General features: G+C 48.1%; 1 protein-coding gene across 2 annotated transcripts in view; it reads left to right on the forward strand.

Moving 5' to 3' along the window:
* IRAG1 (inositol 1,4,5-triphosphate receptor associated 1) overlaps positions 1-24,517 on the forward strand; it is a 123,412-nt gene that overhangs the window by 39,462 nt on the left and 59,433 nt on the right. For both annotated transcript variants that reach the window (XM_055548639.1, XM_055548640.1), the window contains exons 2-3: positions 7,318-7,475; positions 23,331-23,431. In XM_055548639.1, coding sequence (XP_055404614.1) covers positions 7,318-7,475; positions 23,331-23,431 — 259 coding nt within the window. The remainder of the gene's footprint in view (positions 1-7,317; positions 7,476-23,330; positions 23,432-24,517) is intronic.

The following is a 24,517-nucleotide window of genomic DNA, read 5'->3' on the forward strand; positions in this document are numbered from 1 at the left end:
GACTTTCCAAGTGTGTCCAGGATTGCCAGGGGCAAATGCAGGGATCTGGGGGCATCTTCACTCTCCCACAGAGAAGGCAATGGCACCCCACTCCAGTACTCTTGCCTGGAAAATCCATGGACAGAGGAGCCTGGTAGGCTGCAGTCCATGGGGTCACTAAGAGTCGGACACGACTGAGCGACTTCACTTTCACTTTTCTCTTTCATGCATTGGAGAAGGAAATGGCAACCCACTCCAGTATTCTTGCCTGGAGAATCCCAGGGATGGCGGAGCCTGGTGGGCTGCCGTCTATGGGGTTGCACAGAGTTGGACACGACTGAAGCGACTTAGCATTAGCATTAACATCACTCTCCCAAGATCAGAGGCACTGCCAGGGGACTCCTGCTTTCACGGCAGAGACACATCGACTTATTATTTACTAAAAGCAAACCTTCAACATAAGAGGCCAGAAGGCTGACGTGTGTAGTAGGGCTGAGGGGCAGGGGTTCTGGGACCTTCTCTGGCTGCTCTTCACCCACAGGTGTGGTTTTGGTCAAGTCCCTGCCACTGTGTGGGTTTGTCGGATGGGAGCAGGGACACAACTGGCACTTCTCCAGTGGCCTCTCTGTCATCCTCTGAGTTTGCAAAGTACTGAGAGGGATGTGTGTGCAGCCACCCCAAACAATTCCCTCCATCGAATTCTTCATCTAGAGATAGACCGGTGGTATTAATAGCAACCTAATCTCTTTCAAATTCTTTGTGCTGCTAAAATGAAAGCAAAAATTCAAAGCTGGAAGAACAAAAAAAAAAACCACCCTCCCCTTCTGAGAGTTCTGAGTCACTCCAGAAAGGTCAGTGGAGTCTAGGTTAACCCACTGTTTCCCAGAAGTGCCTCTGGCTCTTCCTACACCCAGAGATTAACAGAGGGAATGTGAGAGCCACTCAGTTCGCAGGCTGTGCTCCTGGGATACTGTGGTCTCAGAGAGGGGTTTGGGCTCTTCGGGACTGGTCACAAGGCTCAGGGAGAGGCAGCCCAGGGGCCATTGTTAAGAGGTCATGCTTACCAAGAACCCATAATCCAGTGGACGTGACCCTGCAGGGAGCTGGGGAGTCAGACAGACCTGTGGTTGACTTCCAGCACTGCCGCTCATGGGGGACATGACTTTGGCCAATCTTTGAGCCTCTGTTTACTCATCTGCAAAATGGGACCAATCATGATGTTAATAATAATAGTATATACATTACCGACCTCAAGGGCTGCTGAGAACACCAAAGAGGTTGTAAAGGCTCTTGTGAAATCACGCCTCCTGACAGTGGCCCCCATGCCTGCTGGCACAGAGGCAGCCCCACAGGAAGCCACCCTCCTCTCATGGCTGAGGTGTGCAGGATGGAGGTCTTCTGCCAGTTGTGGATGGCAGGACTGTGCCTTATGGCCACTCTGTCAGAGAAGCCCCCTCCTGCCCTCTCCCTGCGGCCTGCAGGGTCCTGCAGTGACCATTCATTCTCAGGGGCAGAGTCTGTGCTGCTCACCTAACAAATGTGGGCCTTCCTAGGGTGAAAGATTGGATGAACAAACTAATGGACAGTTGTATAAGTAGAAGATTAAGAATACAAGTGGGTGAATACATGGACCCACAGACTGATGGATGGGTGAATGGTTCACCCTACACAGTGGGGGTCATAGAACCTCTAACAGTCTTTTGGCCTCATAAGACCCCTGGCCTGACACCCTGTTGCTTCTGCTGTCTTAACTTATCCCCGCTGGGAATGCACTCCCCATCTCTTCCCTTCAGGCAGTGTGCCTGTGCTGGGTTTGGCGGCTACACTCTAGCAGAACTCCTGATGGAGGAGACCAAGTAGAAGAGAGAAAAGATAAGGGGCCTTCGACTCAAACTTGCCTGGGTTATAATCCTTAGCCTGCCACTTATTAGCTGTGCGATCTTGAGCAAGTTGCTGCACCTCTCTGATCTTTAGTTCCTTAACACATAAGATGGAAATAACAAAAAGATAGCATCTGAAATACACCTAATATAGCGTCCAGTACTCAGCAGACAACCTAGACATGTCTAATGAATAAGAAGGAATAAAATTATATTAGTTTGCTTTCTTAAATGAATAGCCAGGGGGAAATTAACATACTTAAATGAGGTTTAGAGAATTTTGATTTTTTCGGTTATGCAACGATTGTATAGTTATTCCCGCAGAGACTTAGATAATTTGCACCAGGTATAAAGGTAGCTAGACCAATCAAGTTGCTTCACTACACTGCACCTCAGTTTTCCTTCCTGTAAAATGGGTCAAGCTACATAGTTAAGCAACATCTGGGGGCTGAAAGAGTCAAAAGAGCTGATGGTTTTTGGCAATGATCCACCTAACCCTTTACTGACCAGGTTGGAGAGGCAGCAAGAAAGGTCCTGAAAACGGGTTAAAGAAGGAGCTGCTCAGAGACCAAACATTATTAAATATTTTTTCCTTTTTTGGGTTGGTGCTCTAGATCACCACTTCCTGGAGATTATATTCTAAACTTGCTGTGATGGATGAGAGGTCCGCGTGCCCACAAGCTCCAACGGAACCCAGATGTCACCCTGAGGGAGGGACTCTGCTTTTACCTTGCTATTTTAAGCAGCGAGTTTATAATAATGGATGGGAGAGAAAGCAACGGGGCAGGAGCAGCGTGGGAACGGCCTGGGTGGGCGGGGCTGCTGGGGCTCCCCCTGGAGAACTCGGGGATCCATCCTGTCAAGCGTGGGACCTCAGCCAGCCTCCACTCTGCTTTATCCTGCAGCAGCTGACACCTCTTGGTGCTTGTCTCAATTTGTTTCTGTTTTACTTTGCTTTCTGACCCAGGGACTGACTGAAGGTCTTTCTTAAGGAGCGGGAGGTAAAGGAAAGGAAGTGGCGATATTTCTGATGCAACTTTGAATACTGTGGCCCAAAATCCTATGGGATGGGTCCCTCAGGTCTGTGGTTTGCTGTGATTCGGAGGAGTTCAGGATTTCAGGGACTCCTAGGGTTGGAGAAAGTCCCTGAAGTAGGTTAGAAATCCTATGACCCTTGCCCCAGCCTTTGATGAGACTCTCCCAGGAATGGGGAGCTCACTATTTTAAAGAGCAGCCCATTTCATGTTCTGATGGTTCCAACTACTAGAAAGCTTTTCCTTGCCTTGATCTCACCTTTCTGTCACTGGCCATGCATCTGCCCTTCTGAGGCAATAGAACTATATGGATGGCTCTCAGATATCTGCAAATAGATTTTATTTCTTCCTGTACCAGCTCTTTTCCAGGCTAAAGATCAGTTCTTTTTTTATGACTTTTTTTATGTGGGCCACTTTTAAAGTCTTCATTGAATTTGTTAAAAATATTGCTTCTGGTTTATGTTTTGGGTTTTTGGCCACTAGGCTTGTGGGATCTTAACTCCCCGACCAAGGATCAAACATGCACCCTTTGCATGGAAGGTGAAGTCTGAATCACTGAACCATCAGAGAAGTCCCTTTAATTCTTTAAACACAAATTCTTGTCCTGCTTCCCCTTTTTTGAATATGCCCCGCACTGTCTGAATCTCTCTTAGCACGCAGAGCACAATACACTTCATGTAGATTAAGACAAAAGAAAAGTGAAACTGTTTACCTCCCCTGTTTTGGAAACTATACCGTTAAGACAGCCTGGAGACCTGCACACACATAGTATATCATTTAAAAAATTTTCCTGGGACATGTAGTCCACTTTGCAGGTAGAACTGGGGTGTGTGGATCTTTTTCTGCTGCCCTCAAACCCTGCTACCCTGTACTTTACCCGGCACTACCGTTGTCCCTGGGCTTCCCTGGCACCTCAGATGGTAAAGAATCCACCTGCAACGTGGGAGACCGGGGTTCGACCCCTGGGTTGGGAAGATCCACCAAGGAGGGCATAGAGACACACTCCAAAATTCTTGCCTGGGGAACCCCCAAGGACAGAGGAGCCTGGCGGGCTGCAGTCCATGGGGTTGCAAAGAATCAGACGCGACTGGGCGACTAAGCACAGCACAGCATTGTTGTCCCTGCTGCTGACACCCAAGTCGGGGTGATGGGAATTCATCACAGAGCTCACCTTTGGGCAAACCTGTTGCTCAATTTACTTATACAGAAACCATTTGGGCTGGGAGGCACAGCATACCCCGGTCCCATAGCTCTTGTTCCCAAAAGTCAGGTTAAATCTGTCCTCTTGGCAATGACCCACCTTCCTGTCTCACCTCCTCCAGCTATTCTGTTCAGAGAAAATCCCATCAGCATTTCAGTATTTACGGCTCAGTCTAAATGCCATTTCTAATGTGAAATCTTCCTTAAAGCGGTATTCCACTCATCCCAATTTCCCGAGTTAGGGACCCTTTTCTGGGAAAGCATCTCACTTTCAAAGTGTTTACCCTCCTCATCTGGTTTTCTGGCTGTCTTCCCCACCCCCGCCCCACTGGACTCCATGCTCCTTTGGGGCCAAGACCACATCTTCTTCATCTTCATGGTAGAGTAGATGTGAGTGTTTGTGGTGAAGGAGGTCAGCTCTCAGGTCCTCTACTTGAGATTTCTTGAGCCGACCAGCAGGGGTCAGCCAACTGTTTCAGAGATGAATGGGGTTCCCTGTGCAGTGTAGAGAAGGACAAAAGTCAAGATGGTGGTCACAAGGACTAAAACTCCCAGAGATAAAGTTCTCCAATTCTTAAAATACAGGTCAACATGAATTTCTGGGTATCTGTGATCAATCGATACCTGTGGTATCGTGATCTGGGTATCTGTGACCACCTTGCCTGCCTCAGGAAGCTTGGTTTAGAGGTGTGTGTTGGTGTGTGTGTGTGGGGGGGGGTCCTCAGTAAAAGCTGTGGCTGATGCCACATCTGAGCCACCCCATAGCTCAGTGACACTAGCACCTTCCTGAACCCTTTCTTGGGACAGGTGGGACAAGAAGAACTCCTGGTGTTGTGGGCCGTGGCAGGGCCTTCTGGCTCCTTCTCCAGTAGTCTCCAGCAAACAGCATCTTGCATAGGGCCTGGCACATAGTAGGTACTCAGTAAATGACAGTGTCTTCCATTTCCCCTGTGTGTCCCGGCAGCTCCTGAGTGTGGCCTTGGCCAGGGTCTAAGGATGACATCTGCCTCTGGTGGTTTTCATCTGCTGTCCCCCACAGCAGCTCCTTCAAGGAACCCCCGAAGTTGTATAATCAGACTGGTTGTTGGTTCTTGAGGTCCCTGGAGGCATTCCTCACCTTCCAGGGCAGGGGACCTAAAGGGGTTTAGGGATGAGAAGAGGTCAGGCAGAGGCCCTGGGCTCAAGCCAAGCTTCTGGACTGCAGACCAGCATGTAGGTGGCCTCTGCGAACACCTACTCCATGCTGAGTGAGCTCTCTTTTCATCTTGGGACTATTCTGCATGGGAGGCATTCTTATCTCTATTCCCTGATGAGGAAACCAAGGCTCAGAGGTGAAGCCAGGCTTCTAGGCTAAGCAGCCAGTGAGGGGCAGAGTGGAGCCTCAAATCCAGATATCCAGTTCCCAGCCTGTGTTCCTTTGACCTTGCTGTCCTGCCTCTCCAGATGGAGACCTGACGTGACTGGTCCCCTTTTCTAAGAGGAATCAGAGGAGCCTGACCCATTGGCTCAGGTTTATTGCCAGATCTTGGTCCTACACCTCTTAACAGCCAGGAAATGTGAAAGTGCAGTTAGTACTTACAAGTAACAGTACTTAGTAGTTAAAAGTAACCCCAACTCAAACTGATTTAAACACTCTGAGACTTAATTCTTTGTGTAACTGGATAATTAAGAAATAGTTCCGGCTGCAGGTGAGCTCTGACCAGGGCTCCAGCTCCGTTTCTCTGCAGATCTCCTGTCTCTGCTCTCCTCTAGGTGTCAAGTTTTCTCCTCAGTCTGGCCTTCCTCATGGAGGCAGAATGGCATCCATAGCACCAGACCTGCACACTCCACCACCCAGAGCAAGAGAGAGCATCGGGGTCCCAGATCACTGCCGCATGCTCCTTGGCTCAGTCTGGATCTATTGTCTAGCCCTGAGCCTATCTCTGCTGAGATGGATGAGATTATGCTGACTGGCATCAACCCCAACCAGATCTCAAGGCTGCTACCCCATGGGAGAGGGTTCAGTTCAGTTCAGTCACTCAGTCGTGTCCAGCTCTTTGCGACCCCATGGACTGCAGCACGCCAGGCCTTCCTGTCCATCACCAACTCCCGGAGTTCACTCAAACTCATGTCCATTGAGTCTGTGATGCCATCCAACCATCTCATCCTCTGTCGTCCGCTTCTCCTCCTGCCTTCAGTCTTTCCCAGCATCAGGGTCTTTTCCAATGAGTCAGTTCTTCGCATCAGGTGGCCAAAGTATTGGAGTTTCAGCTTTAACATCAGTCCTTCCAATGAATATTCAGGACTGATTTCCTTTACAATTGACTGGTTTGATCTCCTTGCAGTCCAAGGGATTCTTAAGAGTCTTCTCCAACACTGCAGTTCAAAAGCATCAATTCTTCGGCACTCAGCTTCCTTTATTTTTAAAATTTCTTTTATTTATTTATTTTTTCAGAAAGCTGAAAGAAAAGGGGAGGGAGGGTTAAGTGTGGCTTTGGGGCAGCAACCCAAGGTTGCTGGGGTTGTGTACTGCACAAGGCACAAGAGATCCACCCTGGCTGAGCCTCCAGAACCATGACTTTAGCAGAGTCCTGGCAGGTCCAGTGAGGGCTGTTCCTCAACCGAGGGTCAGAATTGCTGCTGAAAGGCATGGAGTGAGGCATGGGGCAGGAACTCAGGAGCCACCATCCCTTCCTCCTCCCGCATCTGACCAAGCAAGGTTGTAAGGTATAGCGGCCTCCAAATCAGGAAGATCTTGATTCAAAAGCTTGGTCTTTGTATGATTTGGGCAAGTGGCTTCCACTCTCCAAATAGTTCTCTTACCTATAAAATGCAAATAGTAATGCCTACAGCATGAGGATTAAATTAGGTGATGTTTGTAACATTCCTAGATAATGCCTAACACCCAGTAGCTGCTCAATAAATGGCTGGCAAACACAAGTCTGGCTCCCATTGGAGTATCTTCCATCGGTTATGGCTTCGAGGCGTTCGAGGCACCCTTCTGGGATGGCTGTTTCCTGTACAGCCTAAATTAGATGCAAAATCTCTAAGGTCGCCTGTGACTTTGTAAACAGAGCGAAAGAGCAGGAGGAAATGCAATTCCAAATGCCCTCTGCTCGCCTATTTTAGCCCTTGTTGCTGTAAACTCAAGCAGGCGCTCTCTGCGGTTTGTGGCTCCTGGAAATGGGACCCGGCGTGGGTCAGGGATGGGACTGATTTGACTTGTCCTTTTGGCGTCTCCTCAGCCTGTGGAGCCCAGGCCTCTTGGAGCATCTTTGGGGCTGACGCAGCGGAGGTTCCGGGCACACGCAGTCACTCCCGCCAGGAGGCTGCCATGCCCCACATTCCCGAGGACGAGGAGCCCCCCGGAGAGCCACAGGCAGCCCAGAGCCCCGCCGGCCAAGTAAGTGCCTCCCTTCCTGCAGCTTGCCTGGCCGGGGCCACGCCAAGCGCCCTGGGCTGAGGCCATAGCGTGTGCCACCAGCCTTTGCAGGCGGCAGGGGGCCCGGGGAAGGTGTGTGGCTTCCACACCAAGGAATACATTTCCAAAGGTCATTTGAGTTGGCCCCCACATACCCTGAAAGTGGAACCTCCTGGGCTGTGTCTGACTGAGGTCTCCTGGGAAGTCACACTGCCCTCCTAGGATGGAGAGGTACCTGGAGGAGAACCACCTGCATGGAGGGCCTTGTCCTGTCAGGGTTGTGGGCACCAGCATCAGGTCACTTAAACTGAATCCTCTTAAAATAAAGATCAAAGTTTCTTAGTAAATAGTGAAAAAGGGTTTCAGTAAGATTTTATTATAAAAAAGGCAATGATGAAAGTAGATTGAAAGGTTTCATTGAGGTTTAACTGTACAAATGATATTGTGAAGATAAACTTTTAACTGTACATATTACAAAATATAGCTTATATGCTAATTTTTAGAAGGAACAGAGAATTAATCAAGTATGTTGATTTTTGTATTACATATTTTCTGTGCCAATGAAGTGATCTGTTCACATGATGTCACAACCTTTACATTTTACTTTATAGCACCTTCATTAAGAGAGTCTGCTTGTTTGATATTGAAGGGCTTCATTCATTTTCCTAAGGACCTCTTTCAATCCCTCAATATTCCCTCATGAATAACCTATCTTTCCATCATCCTCATAATTTTGAATTCATCTGTTAACTGGCCCAACTCCATGAGCTCCTCATTGATCTAAGATCTTGTATGTGAAGTTCTCCGACGTGGTCTTTTGAACTTGATGAACTTTGCAGTTGGTTTGCACTGAACTTATCCATCCTGTTGTATCTGACAGTTCTCCAAATGTCCCTGAGACGGAGGGAGAGATACTTGTTAAGTAAGGGAAGGATATATGAGCTGGCATTAATTTGATATGTTTGAAAAGTGGGCAGATTCTTAGTGAATAGTTTCATGTTATAATGACATTTGTTTTCTTTTCACATCGTTACTGTGGGAACTAAGATAATAAAAAGAACAGATAATTAGAAAAGAACAGCCTCTTGTATCCCCACATCCCAAGCTCATAGGACTGAGATGCTGTGGGACTTGGCAGCCTTGGAGAGCCCTTGAATTTCTAAATGACAGTGAGCCAAGCCCCCATGCCCTTGGCCGTAGGCACCAGCTCAGGGCTTAACTGAGCCCCACTCCCAGGAGTGTCCGGGGCTATGGTGGGTGCTGCGGTCCAGCTCCTTTCAGTGGCTCCACACTGTTCCTCCACTCCTCTGCAGGTGACAGCTAGCCTTCCCCAAGCTGTGTGCTCCGTTGTTGCCCTTTTCCTGCTGCTGCTCCTAATCACGTGTGGACAGTTCCCCCAAAGTGTTACCAACAGTGACTGTAAGGTTTACCCAACAAAAAGTTTGCTAATCTACTGAAATCTCAGAGTTTAAAGAAGGGAAGTACAACACAGAGTGAAACACTTGTGTGTGTGTGCTCAGTCATGTCCGACTCTTCCATGACCCTGGACTGTAGCCTACCGGGCTCCTCTGTCCATGGAATTTTCCAGGCAAGAATACTGGAGCAGGTTGCCATTTCCTCCTCCAGGGGCTCTTCCTGACCCAGGGATCGAACCCTTATTGTCTGCATCTCCTTCACTGGCAGGTGGATTCTTTACCACTGAGCCACCTAGGAAGCTAGACTAAAACACATCTGGATTCCAATCTGCCCCTAATCCTCAGGTCATTCCCTTTCCCAGGTCCTATCCCCTTAGCATCTCCACCCCTCAGTCCTGGATCACTTCTTGCTATGGTCATCCCTGACCCTGTCCACTTTACTCACAATGATAGTGCCCTTAAGACAGGTTCTGATACTAAATCTAGCTCCCGAATCCTGGGCAACTCCCCTGAACGGCTGCCATGCCCTGCTCCCCAAGTATTCAAGTGTTCCTAAAAAAATAAATTAATGAAAGATGGGCAGACACAGCTCCATCTTCAGGAAGAGATCCTTTTCACATTGAGTTCAGTTCCTCTTGATTTCAAACCTCTCTAATTAAAAGACACTTCAAACCTCCACCAAGACGCAAGACCAGATGGCACAAAAGCCTGCTGGCCTTTCTCCCCATCATGGCTTCAAACCACACGTAGGTGTAACTTCACTGGGTCAGAGGTGAGGGTGAATTTCTAGGGATAACTAACAGGGATAGGGTGCCAGGAGCTCACCACACAGCTGAGGGTCAGAGAGCACCAGCTGAGCAGCAGAAACTCCAGATTCCAGTGTCCACAAACTCACTTTCCCAAACCAGACTTCTACAACAAACACCCTGGGCCCTCAGGGTCTCTGAAGATCCTCTATGTGCTCATGGGGAGATAAGAAAATAAGGAGACTGTTTGTGGGCCTCAATAGCCTCTGCAGTGCCAGAGTCTATCAGGAGAAGGACCCATGAGGAACCCGGGTGAGCTGGAGCCAGGATGCCCGGATCCTGTGAGAGGCCCATTAGCGCAGGATTTCAGAACATGGACTCTGGAGTGAGGCCAACCTGGGCTGAAGTCATAGCTCTTCCATATGCTGGTCAAGAGACCTGGTGTTGAGTATGTTAACTTTTCCACACCTCTGGTTCCTCGTCTCTTCCCCAGGGCGAGTGTTAGTGGCTGCCTCTTGGACCCTGTCTGTTCAGCCCAGCCCTTGAGGCCCTGCTTTGGCCTGAGGGACTATGGAGCTGGGACACGTTAGACCCCAGGCTGGAGGCCACACCAGATTCAGTATCCTTTTATTCTCTGCCCTGACTGACAGGCCCTGGGCCTCCCTGAGTCCTCCAGAAACCCAGAGGCATCCTAAGTAAAGAGCATCTTCCTCTGCAGTGCCCATCAGACAACCCACATGGGGCTTCTCCGACAGCTGCAGCCTCAGGAGACAGTTAGGTCTTGAGAGTTAGACTGGAGCCTTGGGGGCTGGAGCCTGAGTCGCTCAGAGCAGCAGAGGCTGGGGAAGCAAGGTTGGCCAGGAAGACTGGGCTGGAACTCCTGGTGCCGTGTGAATTCCCACTCTGTGAAACAGGCAAAAACAGACCATCCTTCTGAGTTTACAGCTCCCCGGGGTCCAGCCCTACTTCTGGTTCCTCAGGCCCCAGCCCCCACTTGCCATCGCTGACACGAGCACTTGCTGAGGCCGTCTCACACAAAAACACAAAAGATCCTGTTTTTCCTTCTGCACACGCACACATACACACACAAACACACTCATAAGCACATGAACACTCATACACATGCCAGACCTAAACACACTTTCAGACACGCACAGACTTGGACAGATAGACAGAGAGATATACTGTTTAAGATCCCAAGCAGAAGCTATAATCAAAATGCACAAAGAACTAAAGCCTCCTGGCGACGCCCTCTGGTAAGGCTGTGTCCTGAGCAGTGTTTCCTGGGTTGGCCTTTGAACAGGGAAGGGCCGAAAGGGATGAGCTGGTAGCCAAGAGGCTCTGGCAGGAACAGAAGCTGTGAGGATACAAGCCTATGGGATCACAAACTGACAGAGCTGGAAGGGATCTCAGGTCACATCTAAGCCCCTTCCTCTAAAGACAGGCAAAATCCTGCCTGGTCTAAGTCACCTGGGAGCTTGTTACCCCTGGATTCCTCTGCCAACCTACACCCGCTGGACCAAAGTCCCCGGGGTGGACCCGTGTGTGGTTGGCAGCTCTGCTTCCTGGTCAGGCTGGAGCCTGCGTCCCCCGACTCCCTCAGTTCTGTCGTCACAGCGGCCTGTTGTGGGTGAAGACCCACAGACGCATGAAGGAGGTTTCTGCGTCTTCCTAGAGCCTCTCTGCCTCCAGTTCCTCCAGGCTTTGATGCCATGGCACATTTCAGAGCCTCCTCCAACCCCTCCCCACACATACCAGCCTGTCTCTGCCTCACTGTGGGGCACCAGACCTGCCCCCAGGTCCTAGAGGCAGTGTAACCAGGACATCAGCCCTTTCCAGGCCTGTGACCAACAGCCGTATTAGCAACTCCACTCACTGGAACTGCATGGCCTCCTCAGAGGGACCTTACAAACCTCAAAGTACGGAGACATTCATATTAACTATAAGAGCCCAGTTCTCACTGGATCTCACCCCTATCCCCCTCCAGGGGTTTTGGAAGGCCCCAGGGGCAGGTCAGTGTGAGCTCATAAGCTGACCTCACATCTTTCACATCATCTCCTCCAGCATCACTCTGATCACCATTCTCTAATCACTCCCTTACCGCACTTCTCCATTATCCATAAAGCCAGTAATAACAGCTAACCTTGTGCTACCAGGTACTACGCTTTTCATTGTTGTTCGGCCACTAAATGTGTCTGACTCCTTGCAACTCCATGGACTGCAGCACACCAACCTTCTCTGTCCTTCATTATCTCCTGGAGTTTGCTCAGATTTATGGCCATTTAGCCGGTGGTGCTATCCAACCATCTCATTCTCGCAGCCCCCTTCTCTTTTGCCTTCCATCTTTCCCAGCATCAGGGTCTTTTCCAGTGAATCCACTGTTTGTATCAGGTGGCCAAAGTACTGGAACTTCAACTTTAGCATCAGTCTTTCCAAGGAATATTCAGGGTTGATTTCCTTTAGGGTTGACTGGTTTGATCTCCTTGCTGTCCAAGGGACTCTCAAGAGTTTCTCCAGCACCACAATTCAAAAGCACTGATTCCTTGGCACTCAGCCTTCTTTACAGTTCAACTTTCACATCCGTACATGACTACTGGAAAAACCATAGCTTTGACCACATGGACCTTGTTGGGGTTACTACTCTATTAACTCAGTTAACTTTAAAGCCGCCTTATGAGGTAGGCATCATCAGTTCCGTCTCATAGCTGAGCAAACTGAGTCACAGAGTAGTTAAGCACCTTGCTCCAGGGTCACACAGCTTGTAAGTGAAAGGCCCAGGATTTGCACCCAGGCAGCCTGGCCCCAGAGCCCACATTCCTGGTCTATGCCCTGCACTGAGCATTCTCAGCTTTGGCACTGGGGCCTCTATGAGGGGTGCTAGGACCAAGGGAATGCTGTCCTCTGCCCCCAAAACCACTTGTCAGAGGCAGCCAACCTGGGCCCCGTAGAACTTACCACCTTACAAACCTGAAGCGCCACAGCTGTGGTCCCAATAAAACAGCACGCTTGGGTGTGTCTTGAGCCCTAGAAACCCAGGCCACCGTGCTGTTCCCTCTTCAGGCCACACACACGTGTTCCTCTCACTCCAGGCCTCCCTGAGCATCTACTTGATCCAATAAGTCCCCTACATATGAAGGAGTTCTGTTCTGAGAATGCATTTGTAAGTCTAATTTGTTCATAGGTCCAACAAAGTTAGCCTAGGTACCCAGCTAACACAATCAGCTGTAGACTACTGTACTGTAATAGGTTTATAATACTTTTCACACCAGTAATACATTAAAAAAGCCCAGAACATAGTGAGCTTTTATGCTTTTGGACATCCTGGGCTTGAAATAAAGCTACTGTACTCCTGCACTCCATACAGTGCTGTACAGTAAAGTACACAAAAGCACAGCTGCTCGTAGAGGATGCGTGCACGAGACAAAGTACACTGCTGCTGAGTCACTTCAGTCGTGTCCGACTCTGTGCAACCCCATAGACGGCAGCCCACCAGCCTCCCCCGTCCCTGAGATTCTCCAGGCAAGAATACTGGAATGGGTTGCCATTTCCTTCTCCAATGCATGAAAGTGAAAAGTGAAAGGGAAGTCGCTCAGTCGTGTCCGACCCTTAGCATGGACTGCAGCCTACCAGGCTCCTCCATCCATGGGATTTTCCAGGCAAGAGTACTGGAGTAGGGTGCCATTGCCTTCTCCGAACAAAGTACACTGGATGCGTGAAATAACGTGATCTTACATGCAAATACACGTTCCCACCTTTGAAACTTCACAACTTGAAGGTTCGTATGTAGGAGACTTACTGTACTGCACTTTCTGATCCTCTAGACAGAAACTGATGTTTAACCCTCACATACAGCAGCATCTGGTTGACATGATCACGGAAGCACTCAACTAACCAGCAACATCCTTGCTCCCACCCTGACCCATACCCCAATTATTACTTAACTGAAAATGAGGTTGGAGTGTTTTTTGGAAAAGCAGCCCTCTGCATCTAGCCCTAACAAGAAAGGATCTGTTTGTGGAGCTCCTAGAACCTCCGACCATGAAGCTGCGGGGTCTCCCCATCTTTTGGCCCAGAACTGGATAGCATGGTAGCTGCCACTATAACAAACCTGGAACTCTCTCCCTGCTTAGCGCAGTAAGAGACACATCCAGACTCACTACCATCATCCCGCATGGCTGTCCTGTTAGAAGAGCAGAATTCCAAGCAGGGTTCCCCAAGCAGCCAGGGAGCTCCGGAAGGCACAGGAAATGCTTCTGTTTCATAGGAACATGAAACATTAGCCATGTGGCAGAGTGAAGGGGGCCTGTGCTTCATCCCTGAGTGTGACCCTGGGTGGGTTATTCATCATGCCTCAGCTTCCTTATCTATAAGCTGAGCGTTCCAGTTATAGCCGCTCACACCAGCTAACTTTTAAGGTAATGCCAGGCATGTTGCTAGGTTTATGTCTATATTATCTCATTTAGTTTTCACACTAACTCTGTGAGGTCGGTATTATTGCTATTCCCATTTATAGATGAAGAATTTAAGCACAGAAAAGAAAGTAAGGTGCACTGGGCAACACAGCTAAGGGGTTAGATTGTAAGAGCCTAGACCCAAACCTAGGCAACTTGACTTTATCAGAATAATATATAGCCAGTGCTAAGTAAAGTACTCAACTTTACTTAGTATTCAACAAAGTTCTCAGTCCTTCGTACAGCACAAAATGGTCTATTAAAAAGTTTTCACAGGTATCACTGCTGTTGGTCCTCTAATGCCACTGTGGGAACAGAGATCATCATCCCCAGGAAACTGGAAAGCTCAGCGCACGTAGATATTACAGCTGGATGCAAGGAGAGAAACTAACATGTGAGGCTCCTACTGTGTTCTAGCTAAGCTCTTTACACTCATGATCTCAGATGACCTTTATAATGCCCTGTAAGTTAGCAATGCCTGTACCCATTTTATAGATTAGGAAAGTAAGTCTTGGAGAGGTTAACCCAGTTGTCCAAAGCCAAATAATGAAGAAGTAACAAGGCCTGAATTTCGCTGCCTCATGGCTCGTAGCTGAGCAACAGGACTAGAATGATGGGTTTTTTTCTTTCTAGTCCAGAAAACACCCCATTGCAATGCAGTGGAGTTTGAGCACACAGGAAAGGGATGGCAGTTCGCTGACGTGTGGTAGGTACTCAGCAAATATAGAACTGAGTTTAATTTACTCAATAAATGTGTATTGAATTCATTCACCAAGCGTTTATTGAGCTCTAACCAACCAAGGCCCCACTCTCAGGGAGTTCACTTCCTTGTGGATTTACAGTTGAATGACAAGTCTCTCTGATCTGATTTGCTCTCATGACCTTCTCTGATCAGGAACTGGAGGATCTTTGTTCTATGCCATCCCCAGAAGTATCTAGACCTTAACACATGTGACTGTGTAAGGTGGATTGCCAGCTTCAGCCTCCACTTCGCCTCCCCTTGGCTGTTCAGACCCTGTGCTCACTGGTCAGTGGGCTAGGCTTCCATCTATACCCCAGTGAGGCCCCTGGAGAAATGCGTGCTCTACACTGGTGGGAAAAGGGTTCAGGACTCAAAGAATCAATCCTTTGTCAGGAATGAGATGAAGGCAAAATAGACAATGCATGTTAAATACTTGGAAGGACTGTGTAGAGTGGGGAGAACCCCCCTACCTCCCAACTAACCCTATGAGAACCCTCTTACTTACTGTGCTTCCTTTGTGATCGACAGTGCTCTAAGCATTTTACATCAACAGTTCTAGGAGATCAGTATGCTTATTATTCATGTTACAGATGAGAAAACTGAGGCAAGGAAGTACACTCTAACCATCAGAAACTGGGGAGTACCTTGAATACTCCACTTGAAGATTTTGAATTCATCCTTATCTCATCCTGCCCTTTGCAGAAACAGGCTCTGTTCAGATCTTCAGTGAAGCATCTTCAAATAAACTGTCAGTAAAGCATTAGAGTCTGATGTATAAGATATTGGAGATATCTACTGGGAACCCCTAAAGTAGACATTATTATTATCTGTTTTTTGTAAAAGAGGTTACATAATTGTCAAAGGCCACATGGTATGTCATGGCTGAGTGGAGATTCAAACCCATTTCTGCTGAGGTGTTCCCACCACCTTTGCCTCCTTCCCTGGTCCCACCCAGCAGTAAATCCAGTGTCTTGGACACCAGAAACCCCAGGCATGGGAGGTAGGTGCTTGACGCCCTATCCTCTATGGAAGAGAAGTTCAGAAAGAGTCAAGAGGACTGTTCTACCAGGATGGCTTCTAATGGTTTGGGTCAGAGAGTAAGAACTGTGAGGTTATAGCTGTGCAACTGTCCAGGACAAAGCTGAAAGTGCTTTAGAAATGTTGGTTATTGCAGATGGTCAGGAATGTATATTACAATTATTGGTCCTATTATAAGCAATGGAGTAGCTTGTCTTTTTTTTATTTCTTTGAGTACCCTCTCAGGTTGCATTCCTTTAGGGTCAGGGGCTATGTGTGTATCTCCGACCTTCAGCATAGGCTCTTGCATATGTAAGGGCTTAGGGATGTCTGGTTGTGTGATAGGCTGGGTGCATAATTGGCTATATGGATGATTAAATGCCTGGACTTAAGGGAGGAGGAAATGGACAGGAAGGAGGAGGAAAGGATGGAAGATAATCATGGATGAGTGGCCAACTGGCTGAGTGATACCCTCCTGCCCGACAGAGGAAGGCTAACAGACACTCTATGCACTTTCACAGTTCAAAGGCTGATGGCATGAGAGTAAAAACTGTGACAAAAATGTAGGATAATCTGGGGGTGGGTGACCCCTGACTGGGGCTTCCCTGGTGGCTCAGCCATAAAGAACTCGCCTGCCCATGCAGGAGTTCCCAGTCCCTGGGTTGGGAAGATCCCCTGGAGAAGGAAATGGCAACCCACTCCTGAATGCTTGCTTGGGAAATCCCAAGGACAGAGGAGCCTGGCAGGCTACAGTCTGTGGGGTCGCAAAGAGTCGGACAAGACATAGCAACTAAGCAACGACCCCAGACTGCTAGGAGTAGACCGGACGACGGCCGGAAAGAGGATCTACAGAGGCAGGGCAGGCCGTGAGTGATGGGGAAATCCACACAGCGGGCAACGGGGAACCTTCCGGGAGCCAGAATCTGATCCTCCACGCTTGGCAGGGAGGAGCCCCATGTCCAGCCGAGCTCAGCAGAAGCACTTCTGCTCTCTCCCATGCTCTTAGGACTCATTGCTGGAATAATCATTTTCTCGGAAGTCCCCAGAGAATCCTTTTATCCTGTCACGAGAGTGCTAATCCTCTTTGCGGCCAGGGCCGTCCTCTCCAGAGACAGTCCTTGTTTGCCCTTTGGGCTGTGAGAGAGGGGCCTGGGGACACAGCTACAGCAGTGCCCGCCCTCTCTCACTATCCTCACTGCCGTTGTCACCCTTAAAACCGGCCTGGAAAACGGGGATTATTTGCTCCAACTAATGTTCGAGAACAGGAAGCCCAGGGAAGTTAAGTGACTTGCCCGAGGTCCCCGAGCAGTGTAGACCTCCCAACTTCACCACCCCACACTGCCTGCCTGCACAGGCCTCTCCCAGACCTGCTGCCAGGGTCCCAGCGTAGGAGCTAAACTCCCCACTCCTGCCTGGGCTGGGGCTGGTCTGCTGCTCAGAGCTTCCGAGCCAGGGCTCGTCACGTGACATGGGGGAAAGGAAGCTAATATTCCCGTCTGTGACACTGGCCTATATTTATCCCTGCGCCCAGGCAGTTAGGAAACTGTGGTGCATTCTTGGGAATTTATGAGCGAAATAAACATTTAAATGTTTCTATAAGGCTTATTTAAAGAGAACAAAATGTGACCCGCTGGCTTATTAAAGGGCGAGCTTGCTGGGAGAAGGCCCAGCTCCCGCAGTGCTCGGCTGACTCCAGGGAAGGGGAACGGATCCCTGGGGAGGCTGGGCCCTGGAAGGTGAGAAGGGTGCCCCTGCTATCTTTCCTCCAGCTGTGTATTCAGCCTGAAGGGCTTCCTGGAGGAAGGGGCTTCCTGGGTAGGGTACAGTTTGGAAGAATAAGAGAGGCACATCAGAGGCTTGCAGGGCACCAGAAATCAGGGAAGGTGAGACCCAAGACCTGGAGGCAACTTGTACAGCCAGCGTGTGTGGCAGGAAGGCCAACAGGCCTGGTATTTGTCTCTTCCCCCGGGTTGTGCAACCCTGGACAGTCTGGTTTTTATTGTTGGTTAAGTGGGAATTGAAATGTGAAAAAAGGGGAAAGAAAAGAAACATATTAATCCCCTATTTCACACTCAGGGCTTTTGCTTTCGTCTTCTCATCTCCCCTGCACGATTCTGTGAGATCAGGAGACATTCTCACCCCACGTTGTTTGTGGGTGTCCTGAGGTTCATCCTCAGAGCTGCTGGAAGGATTATGAGAAAACACACAGGAAGTGCCTGGGGCAGGGCCCTGCAGGCTGTAGGTTGGACTAATTGTCACTTCCTTCTATCCATGTTTGTTTCTTTGCTTCTTCTGTAGGTAAGAGTCATCTCTACTTTGTCTGAGACGCAGGTGGTGAGAGAGGGAGTGGAGCCAGGTGAAGGAGGCCTTCGATGTAGGCTTCCTTGGGAGTGCTTGATTACTTGATTCAGTGGGTGTCCCACGGAAGATATTCCGTGGCTCCATGACCAGAAGTGCAAGGTCCTCCTAACTGAACTCCAAAAGGTCGTATAGATGCAAAACTAAGAACAACAATCTTCTCCAAACCAAATTCCAAAGTCATTAATTTAGCCCCAGCGGTACCAATAACAGACTATAACATCTGACACTTACTGAGCATTTATTACCTGCCGGGTGCTCTTCTACAAGCTTACCGTCTGGAGCTGCCACACTTAGCAAATGAAACAGTTATGTTCACGCAATATTTGGGACATGTGTGTTAGTCACTCAGTCGTGTCCGACTCTTTGCTACCCCATGGAATGTAGCCTGCAAATCTCCTTTGTCTATGGGATTCTCCAGGCAAGAATACTGGAGTGGGTTGCCATTCCCTTCTCCAGGGGATCTTCCTGACCCAGAGATCGAACCCTGGTCTCCTGCACTGAAGGCAGAGTCTTTACCTTCAGAGCTCCTTTACACTGAATACTTTAGTGTAAGTATTTGGGACCTACTTACACTAAAAAATTAATTGTTGTTTATTTGAAGCTCAAATGTAACAGGGTGAGCTGCCGTCTATGGGGTAGCACAGAGTCGGACACGACTGAAGCAACTTAGCAGCAGCGGCAGCAGCATCCTGTATTTTATCTGGCAATCTTATTTCTACATCAGTCTGTGGAATTGTAATTATATTGTGAGATAGCTATTTTATAGATGAGGCACAGAGAGGTGAGGTCACTTGCCCAAGGTCACACAACTAATGTGAAAAGCTGTATCGTGAATTAGTGTGGCTCCAGAGCCTGAGTCCTGAAGTCCTGGAGCCAGGAACTTGTCTGGTAGATTCTGTTTGAATGCGCCGCCCAACAAGCTTTCTTGAGGCCCTGCCTTCTGTTTTGGCAGCTCAGAGTGGGAGCAAGGATGAGTATTTACACGGCATTAAAACCTGGCAGGATTCACCCGCAGGGCCCCTGGAATCTTCCCACACTCTCTCCTGATTGCTGACTCCCCCGTTAAAGTGAAACCCAGCCAGCACAAGACTAAATGTTCCCCACAAAAACAGTTTTGCAGAAAATTAGATATTGCCTGGAGCTTTCTGTGAGCTGATTAAGGAGAGAACAATTTGATTTTATATAGTGTATATTTTGTACACTTTGGAAGGAGAGCATGAGGACTTTCCAGGGCATTCCATCAGGGGATTAGAGGATTTCTCCCTGATTGCTTTGTGCCTCCTGGCTTTTAAGCAACTTCAAATTGTGTGTGTGTGTCTTTATTTACTGGAGAAGGCAATGGCACCCCACTCCAGTACTTTTGCCTAGAAAATCCCATGGACGGAGGAGCCTGGTAGGCTGCAGTCCATGGGGTCGATAGAGTCGGACACGACTGAGCGACTTCACTTTCACTTTTCACTTTCATGCATTGGAGAAGGAAATGGCAACCCACTCCAGTGTTCTTGCCTGGAGAATCCCAGGGACAGGGAAGCCTGGTGGGCTGCCATCTATGGGGTCGCACAGAGTTGGACACGACTGAAGCGACTTAGCAGCAGCAGCAGCAGTCTTTATTTACATACTTGGCACTCGCCACCAGGAGCTCGTTTCTGCCTTTCTGTGTGGGAATCTTTGCCCTTGACTTTCCTCTGGGTGAGGGTACCAGCAACCCTGTGGATGACAATCACCTCTGGGTAGTGACCCATATTCATCACTTTCACCAGGAGTCAGGGAAAACTCCGCTGGAAAACAGTTCCTCCAGTGCCTTGCAGACCAGTTACCTCACAGCGTCAACCTTGAGGGCACCCAACTGGACTGGACCGGTGGGACCCTACCTGGGATGGGTAGCGGTGAGAAGGAGGCTACTTCTACCTCACTCCCCTCCCACTGTGCTAGCTAGGGGTAGGGGAGTATTTCAGAGGTCCTGGTTCACCTTTGTCTGCATAGGCCCTAGCACATAGTAGGCATTCAATAAATGTTTGCTGGATGAATAGACAGAATAAAGTGTAATAATGTGCAAAAGTTTACAGACTGGCCGCTCTCTTAGACTCGAAGACTTTTGAAAACTTTTGTGTCATTCATTAAAAAACAGAGGGGTAATACAATCTACACCATGAATAGAGCTGGAAGACTAAGCTGGGTTGGGGGGAGGAACAGAGAGAGGGAGAGAGGGAAAGGGGTGGGGGAAGAGTAAGCAAGTTATTTCACCTACTCCATAGTCTATACTCCAGCTACACTCATGAATCCTTAGTGCTGTTATGCCTTTTACTAATGCTGTTTCCTTTGCCCCAAACCTCTCCCCTAATATCTTACTTTTAATTAATTAAATTTGGCTGGGTCGGGTCTTAGTTGCAGCACAGGATCTTCACTGAGTCACGTGGTATCTTTCCTTGTGGCACACAGACTCTCTAGTTGTGGCTTGTGGGCTTAGTTGCTCCGTGGCATGTAGGATCTTATGTTCCCTGATCAAGGATCAAACCCCTATCCCTTGCATTACAAGGCGGATTCTTAACCACTGGACCACCAGGGAGGTCCCTCCTCTAATATCTTTGTATTGCAAACTCACATTCATCCCTCAAGAGCTAGCTTAAATGTCCCTTCCTCTGGAGAGTCTTCTCCAGCTCCCCTCATAAGAGAGTTAGCTTTGCTTTCCGTTGAGCTTTCAAAGAATGTGGTTCATCCCTTATCACCTTATATGTATTATCAGTATGAATTACTTCTCTGTATCCCTTGCTTGTCTGTGAGCTCATGAGCGTCTTTGTATCTCAAACTGCTTCTGGCACATGATGCATAACTAAAATGTGTTTGTTGAGTGAGAGAGAAAAGTGATTTGACAGTGGTATGACTGTTTATTCAGAGAAGGCAATGGCACCCCACTCCAGTACTCTTGCCTGGAAAATCCCATTGATGGAGGACCCTGGTAGGCTGCAGTCCATGGGGTCGCGAAGAGTCGGACATGACTGAGCAACTTCACTTTCACTTTTCACTTTCATGCATTGGAGAAGGAATGACAACCAGCTCCAGTGTTCTTGCCTGGAGAATCCCAGGGACGGCGGAGCCTGGTGGGCTGCCATCTATGGGGTCACACAGAGTTGGACACTACTGAAGCGACTTAGCAGCAGCAGCAGCAGCAGCATGACTGTTTATTGATATATCAGTCTTGTGCTAAGGTACTTTCACAACAGTATTTTTAATCCTCACATCAGCCTTATGAGTTATCATGGGGCATAGAGAGGTTAAGTAGCTTGCCCGAGGACACACAGCTAGTGAATGATGAGCAGAAATTTGAGGGTGTGAGTCTTCCAAAGGAAAAGGAAAAAGGCAATGCTGCTTCCTACTCCTACCCAGCCAGAGTCCTTGTCTGAAGTTTCCTTCCATGTGCTCAGGGATTCTGAGGGCTTCCCCCTGTCTCATCACTACAGCTCCCTCCTGCTGAAAGATCGTGGAACACAGGGATCTGGCATTCCCTGGCTGGACTCAGAGACTCTTCCCCAGCTCACCTGGCCTCATGTTTGAGGCCAAGGGAGGGAATAGACGCAGATGAAAATGGAAGAGCTGGTTTCACTAAAAGTTGTGAGAATCAAGAAGTCCAGATGACTCTGTATAGTACCCACTTGACAAGAAAGAATAATGTGAAAAGGAGAGAGGGCCTCCTCCCCACCTTGCTAAAAGCCAACTCCTGCATGCCAAGGACTTAAGAACACAGCTCAGCCTGGCTCTGTGAGGGCAGCCCCCAGGCCATGGCTTCATCGAGGCCAGTAGAGGTAAGAGCACTAATCTCCAGGGGCTCTAGAAGGACATGACCTCCACAGAAAGTGGCTGTGGGGACCCACTTCTCTGAAGCTCCAGGAAGCTGCACTGATATTGTAGGTGGTGTGACATGCTCAGGAGCATGGGGAGACAGGCCTTTGGTAGGGGGAGTAGGGCATTTGCAGAGGGCTGGAACAGCACACACCAGTGTGGGAGAGCAGGGCAAGGAGAAGGAAAATGATGAAGGGTCATAAAGGGGACCCCCAGAGAGTTTCCCAGATATAACTGGGAACAATTCTGAGGTGGGTACACTGGGACAGCAGGTGGCAGAGAAATCAAAGACACTATTGTTCCTGTTCATTGGTCCTATTTCTATCTCCAGATCCACAGGTTGACGTGCATCTTTATGAATTTTGTTGTGTATCCTATACAGCATGCTTTTATTTCATTCATTCATTTACTCACTCAACAAATACTTATTATACATATTTGGAACATACACATTTGTATGTTACATTTGTATACGTAGGGTTTTACCACTCACACAGCCATTAGCAGCATAACAATACCATTTTCACTACAGCTGCTCCAATCTACAGTGCAATAACTTTCATTTTGATGGTGAGAAGTTTTGTTCTATTTTGCTTAGTAGTTGCAAACTATCTCAAAAATTTAAGGATTGGCCTGTAACTTTTGTTATTATTTCAGAAATGTTTGTTTATTTAGATAAACATTTTCACAAAGATAAAAGTTAAACACCATGTTCCATTACCCATGGAACAAATCACTTTATTGAAATATCTCCATCAGCCACATGGAGGACTGTCACTGGGTGTCAGCAACACGTGTGTCTCCACCTTTTCTGCTGGCCTGCATCCTTCCCCAAGCAGGCTGCTTACAGCCTGAGGACTCCACTGTTCTTTTTCTATTAATACATTGTTAGTGAGAAATATGGAGAAGGCAATTGCACTCCACTCCAGTACTCTTGCCTGGAAAGTCCCATGGATGGAGGAGCCTGGTGGGCTGCCATCTATGGGGTCGCACAGAGTCAGACACGACTGAAGCGCCTTAGCAGCAGCAGCAGCAGCAGTGAGAAATAACCAGGGATTGCTTTGTGGCTTCCTAATCTTAGTGCATAAAAGATAGACTAAGTTAAGCTAGGTGAATGATGGAGAAACTTTTTTTCTTTCTTTTTTCTGGATAATCCAAATAAACTTCCTTTGGCCCATTTCAAGAAGGCTCTGGTATCATGACGGTGAAATAAAGGTTCCAGCTCCTGGAAGCTTAACTCCGTCTGTGTTCTTGTTCTAAATCACCAGGACCCTGCCACCACAGGATTATCTTGCAGTCCACCCACCATCATCCTGACTGGGGATGCCAGTTCACCAGAAGGAGAAACTGACAAAAACCCGGTCAACAGGTACATCCTCTGTGCCTAATCTATGCAATAAAGGGTACTACTTCCTAGCATGTGGGATTAGACAACTCTATTTTTTTTTAATAAATCTTTTCTTCTTTCTTGATGATTTTATTGATGAAATAAAACCAAACGGTTTTTCAAAATGAGAGAGAGAGCATGGCATTTTTCCATTATCTCCCTTTCCCCCATATTATTTTCTCTCCTGGATTCAGATCTTTGCACTTGGCTAACCTTTAAGAAAAGCACAAGTCATAGCAGGGGAGTTTCCTATAATATCTGTCCATATATTTGCAAACAGACCTGAAAGATATGGATTCTTGACTAGTATTCTGCCTGTGTGGCAGATGACCTCGTGGGAGGAATACTGGCTCACAGGCACAGAGATGTCACTGCCTCAGTCTTACACAGCACAACCTCATGCATTTGTCTACCTAGAATGAGATGGCCTAAGTATAATTTCCAAAAAGTTATGAAGATAACCCTAATACAGATATGTAATGAGCATGTGTCAAAGATATATGTGTCAAAGATTTATTTAACTCATTAATGGGGTGGGGGGACCAACAGGAATACAAAGCTGGTTCAAAAGAGGATACAAGAAATGGACATACTTAATATAATCAGTGAGGAGGACAAGAAAGCTGGAATAAGATTGCTTAAGTTAGATATGAAATAGGTTAATGTTTCACGGAACAATGAAACCTTACTTTTTTAATCTTTTTTCTCCAACAGAAATCATCTGCATCTCTACCAGGCAATTATTCACATTTTATGAGTTTTCTGCAAGTTAGATGCTCAGAGTCTGAGCCCTGATAAACAAAGTTACATCTCCTCAGGGAAGTGGTTTAGCGAGCATCAGAAGCACTTGGTGGTGGAGGGTGGGACTTGTTCAATCAATCACACGGTGTTGGACCCCATCCCCAGAGTTTCTGATCCTGTTGGTGGGTGGGGCCTGAGAATGTGTGTTTCTACCAAATCCCAAGCTTAGATGAGATTGAAAGCCATGATCTAGGATGACTTAGAAAGCATAGGCAAGCATCTAGACCCTATTTACATGCTCTGTGGACCAATTTTCTTAACAAGGTG

Source organism: Bubalus kerabau, chromosome 15 (assembly GCF_029407905.1).
Source record: "Bubalus kerabau isolate K-KA32 ecotype Philippines breed swamp buffalo chromosome 15, PCC_UOA_SB_1v2, whole genome shotgun sequence".
NCBI classification, from domain to species: Eukaryota; Metazoa; Chordata; class Mammalia; order Artiodactyla; family Bovidae; genus Bubalus; species Bubalus kerabau.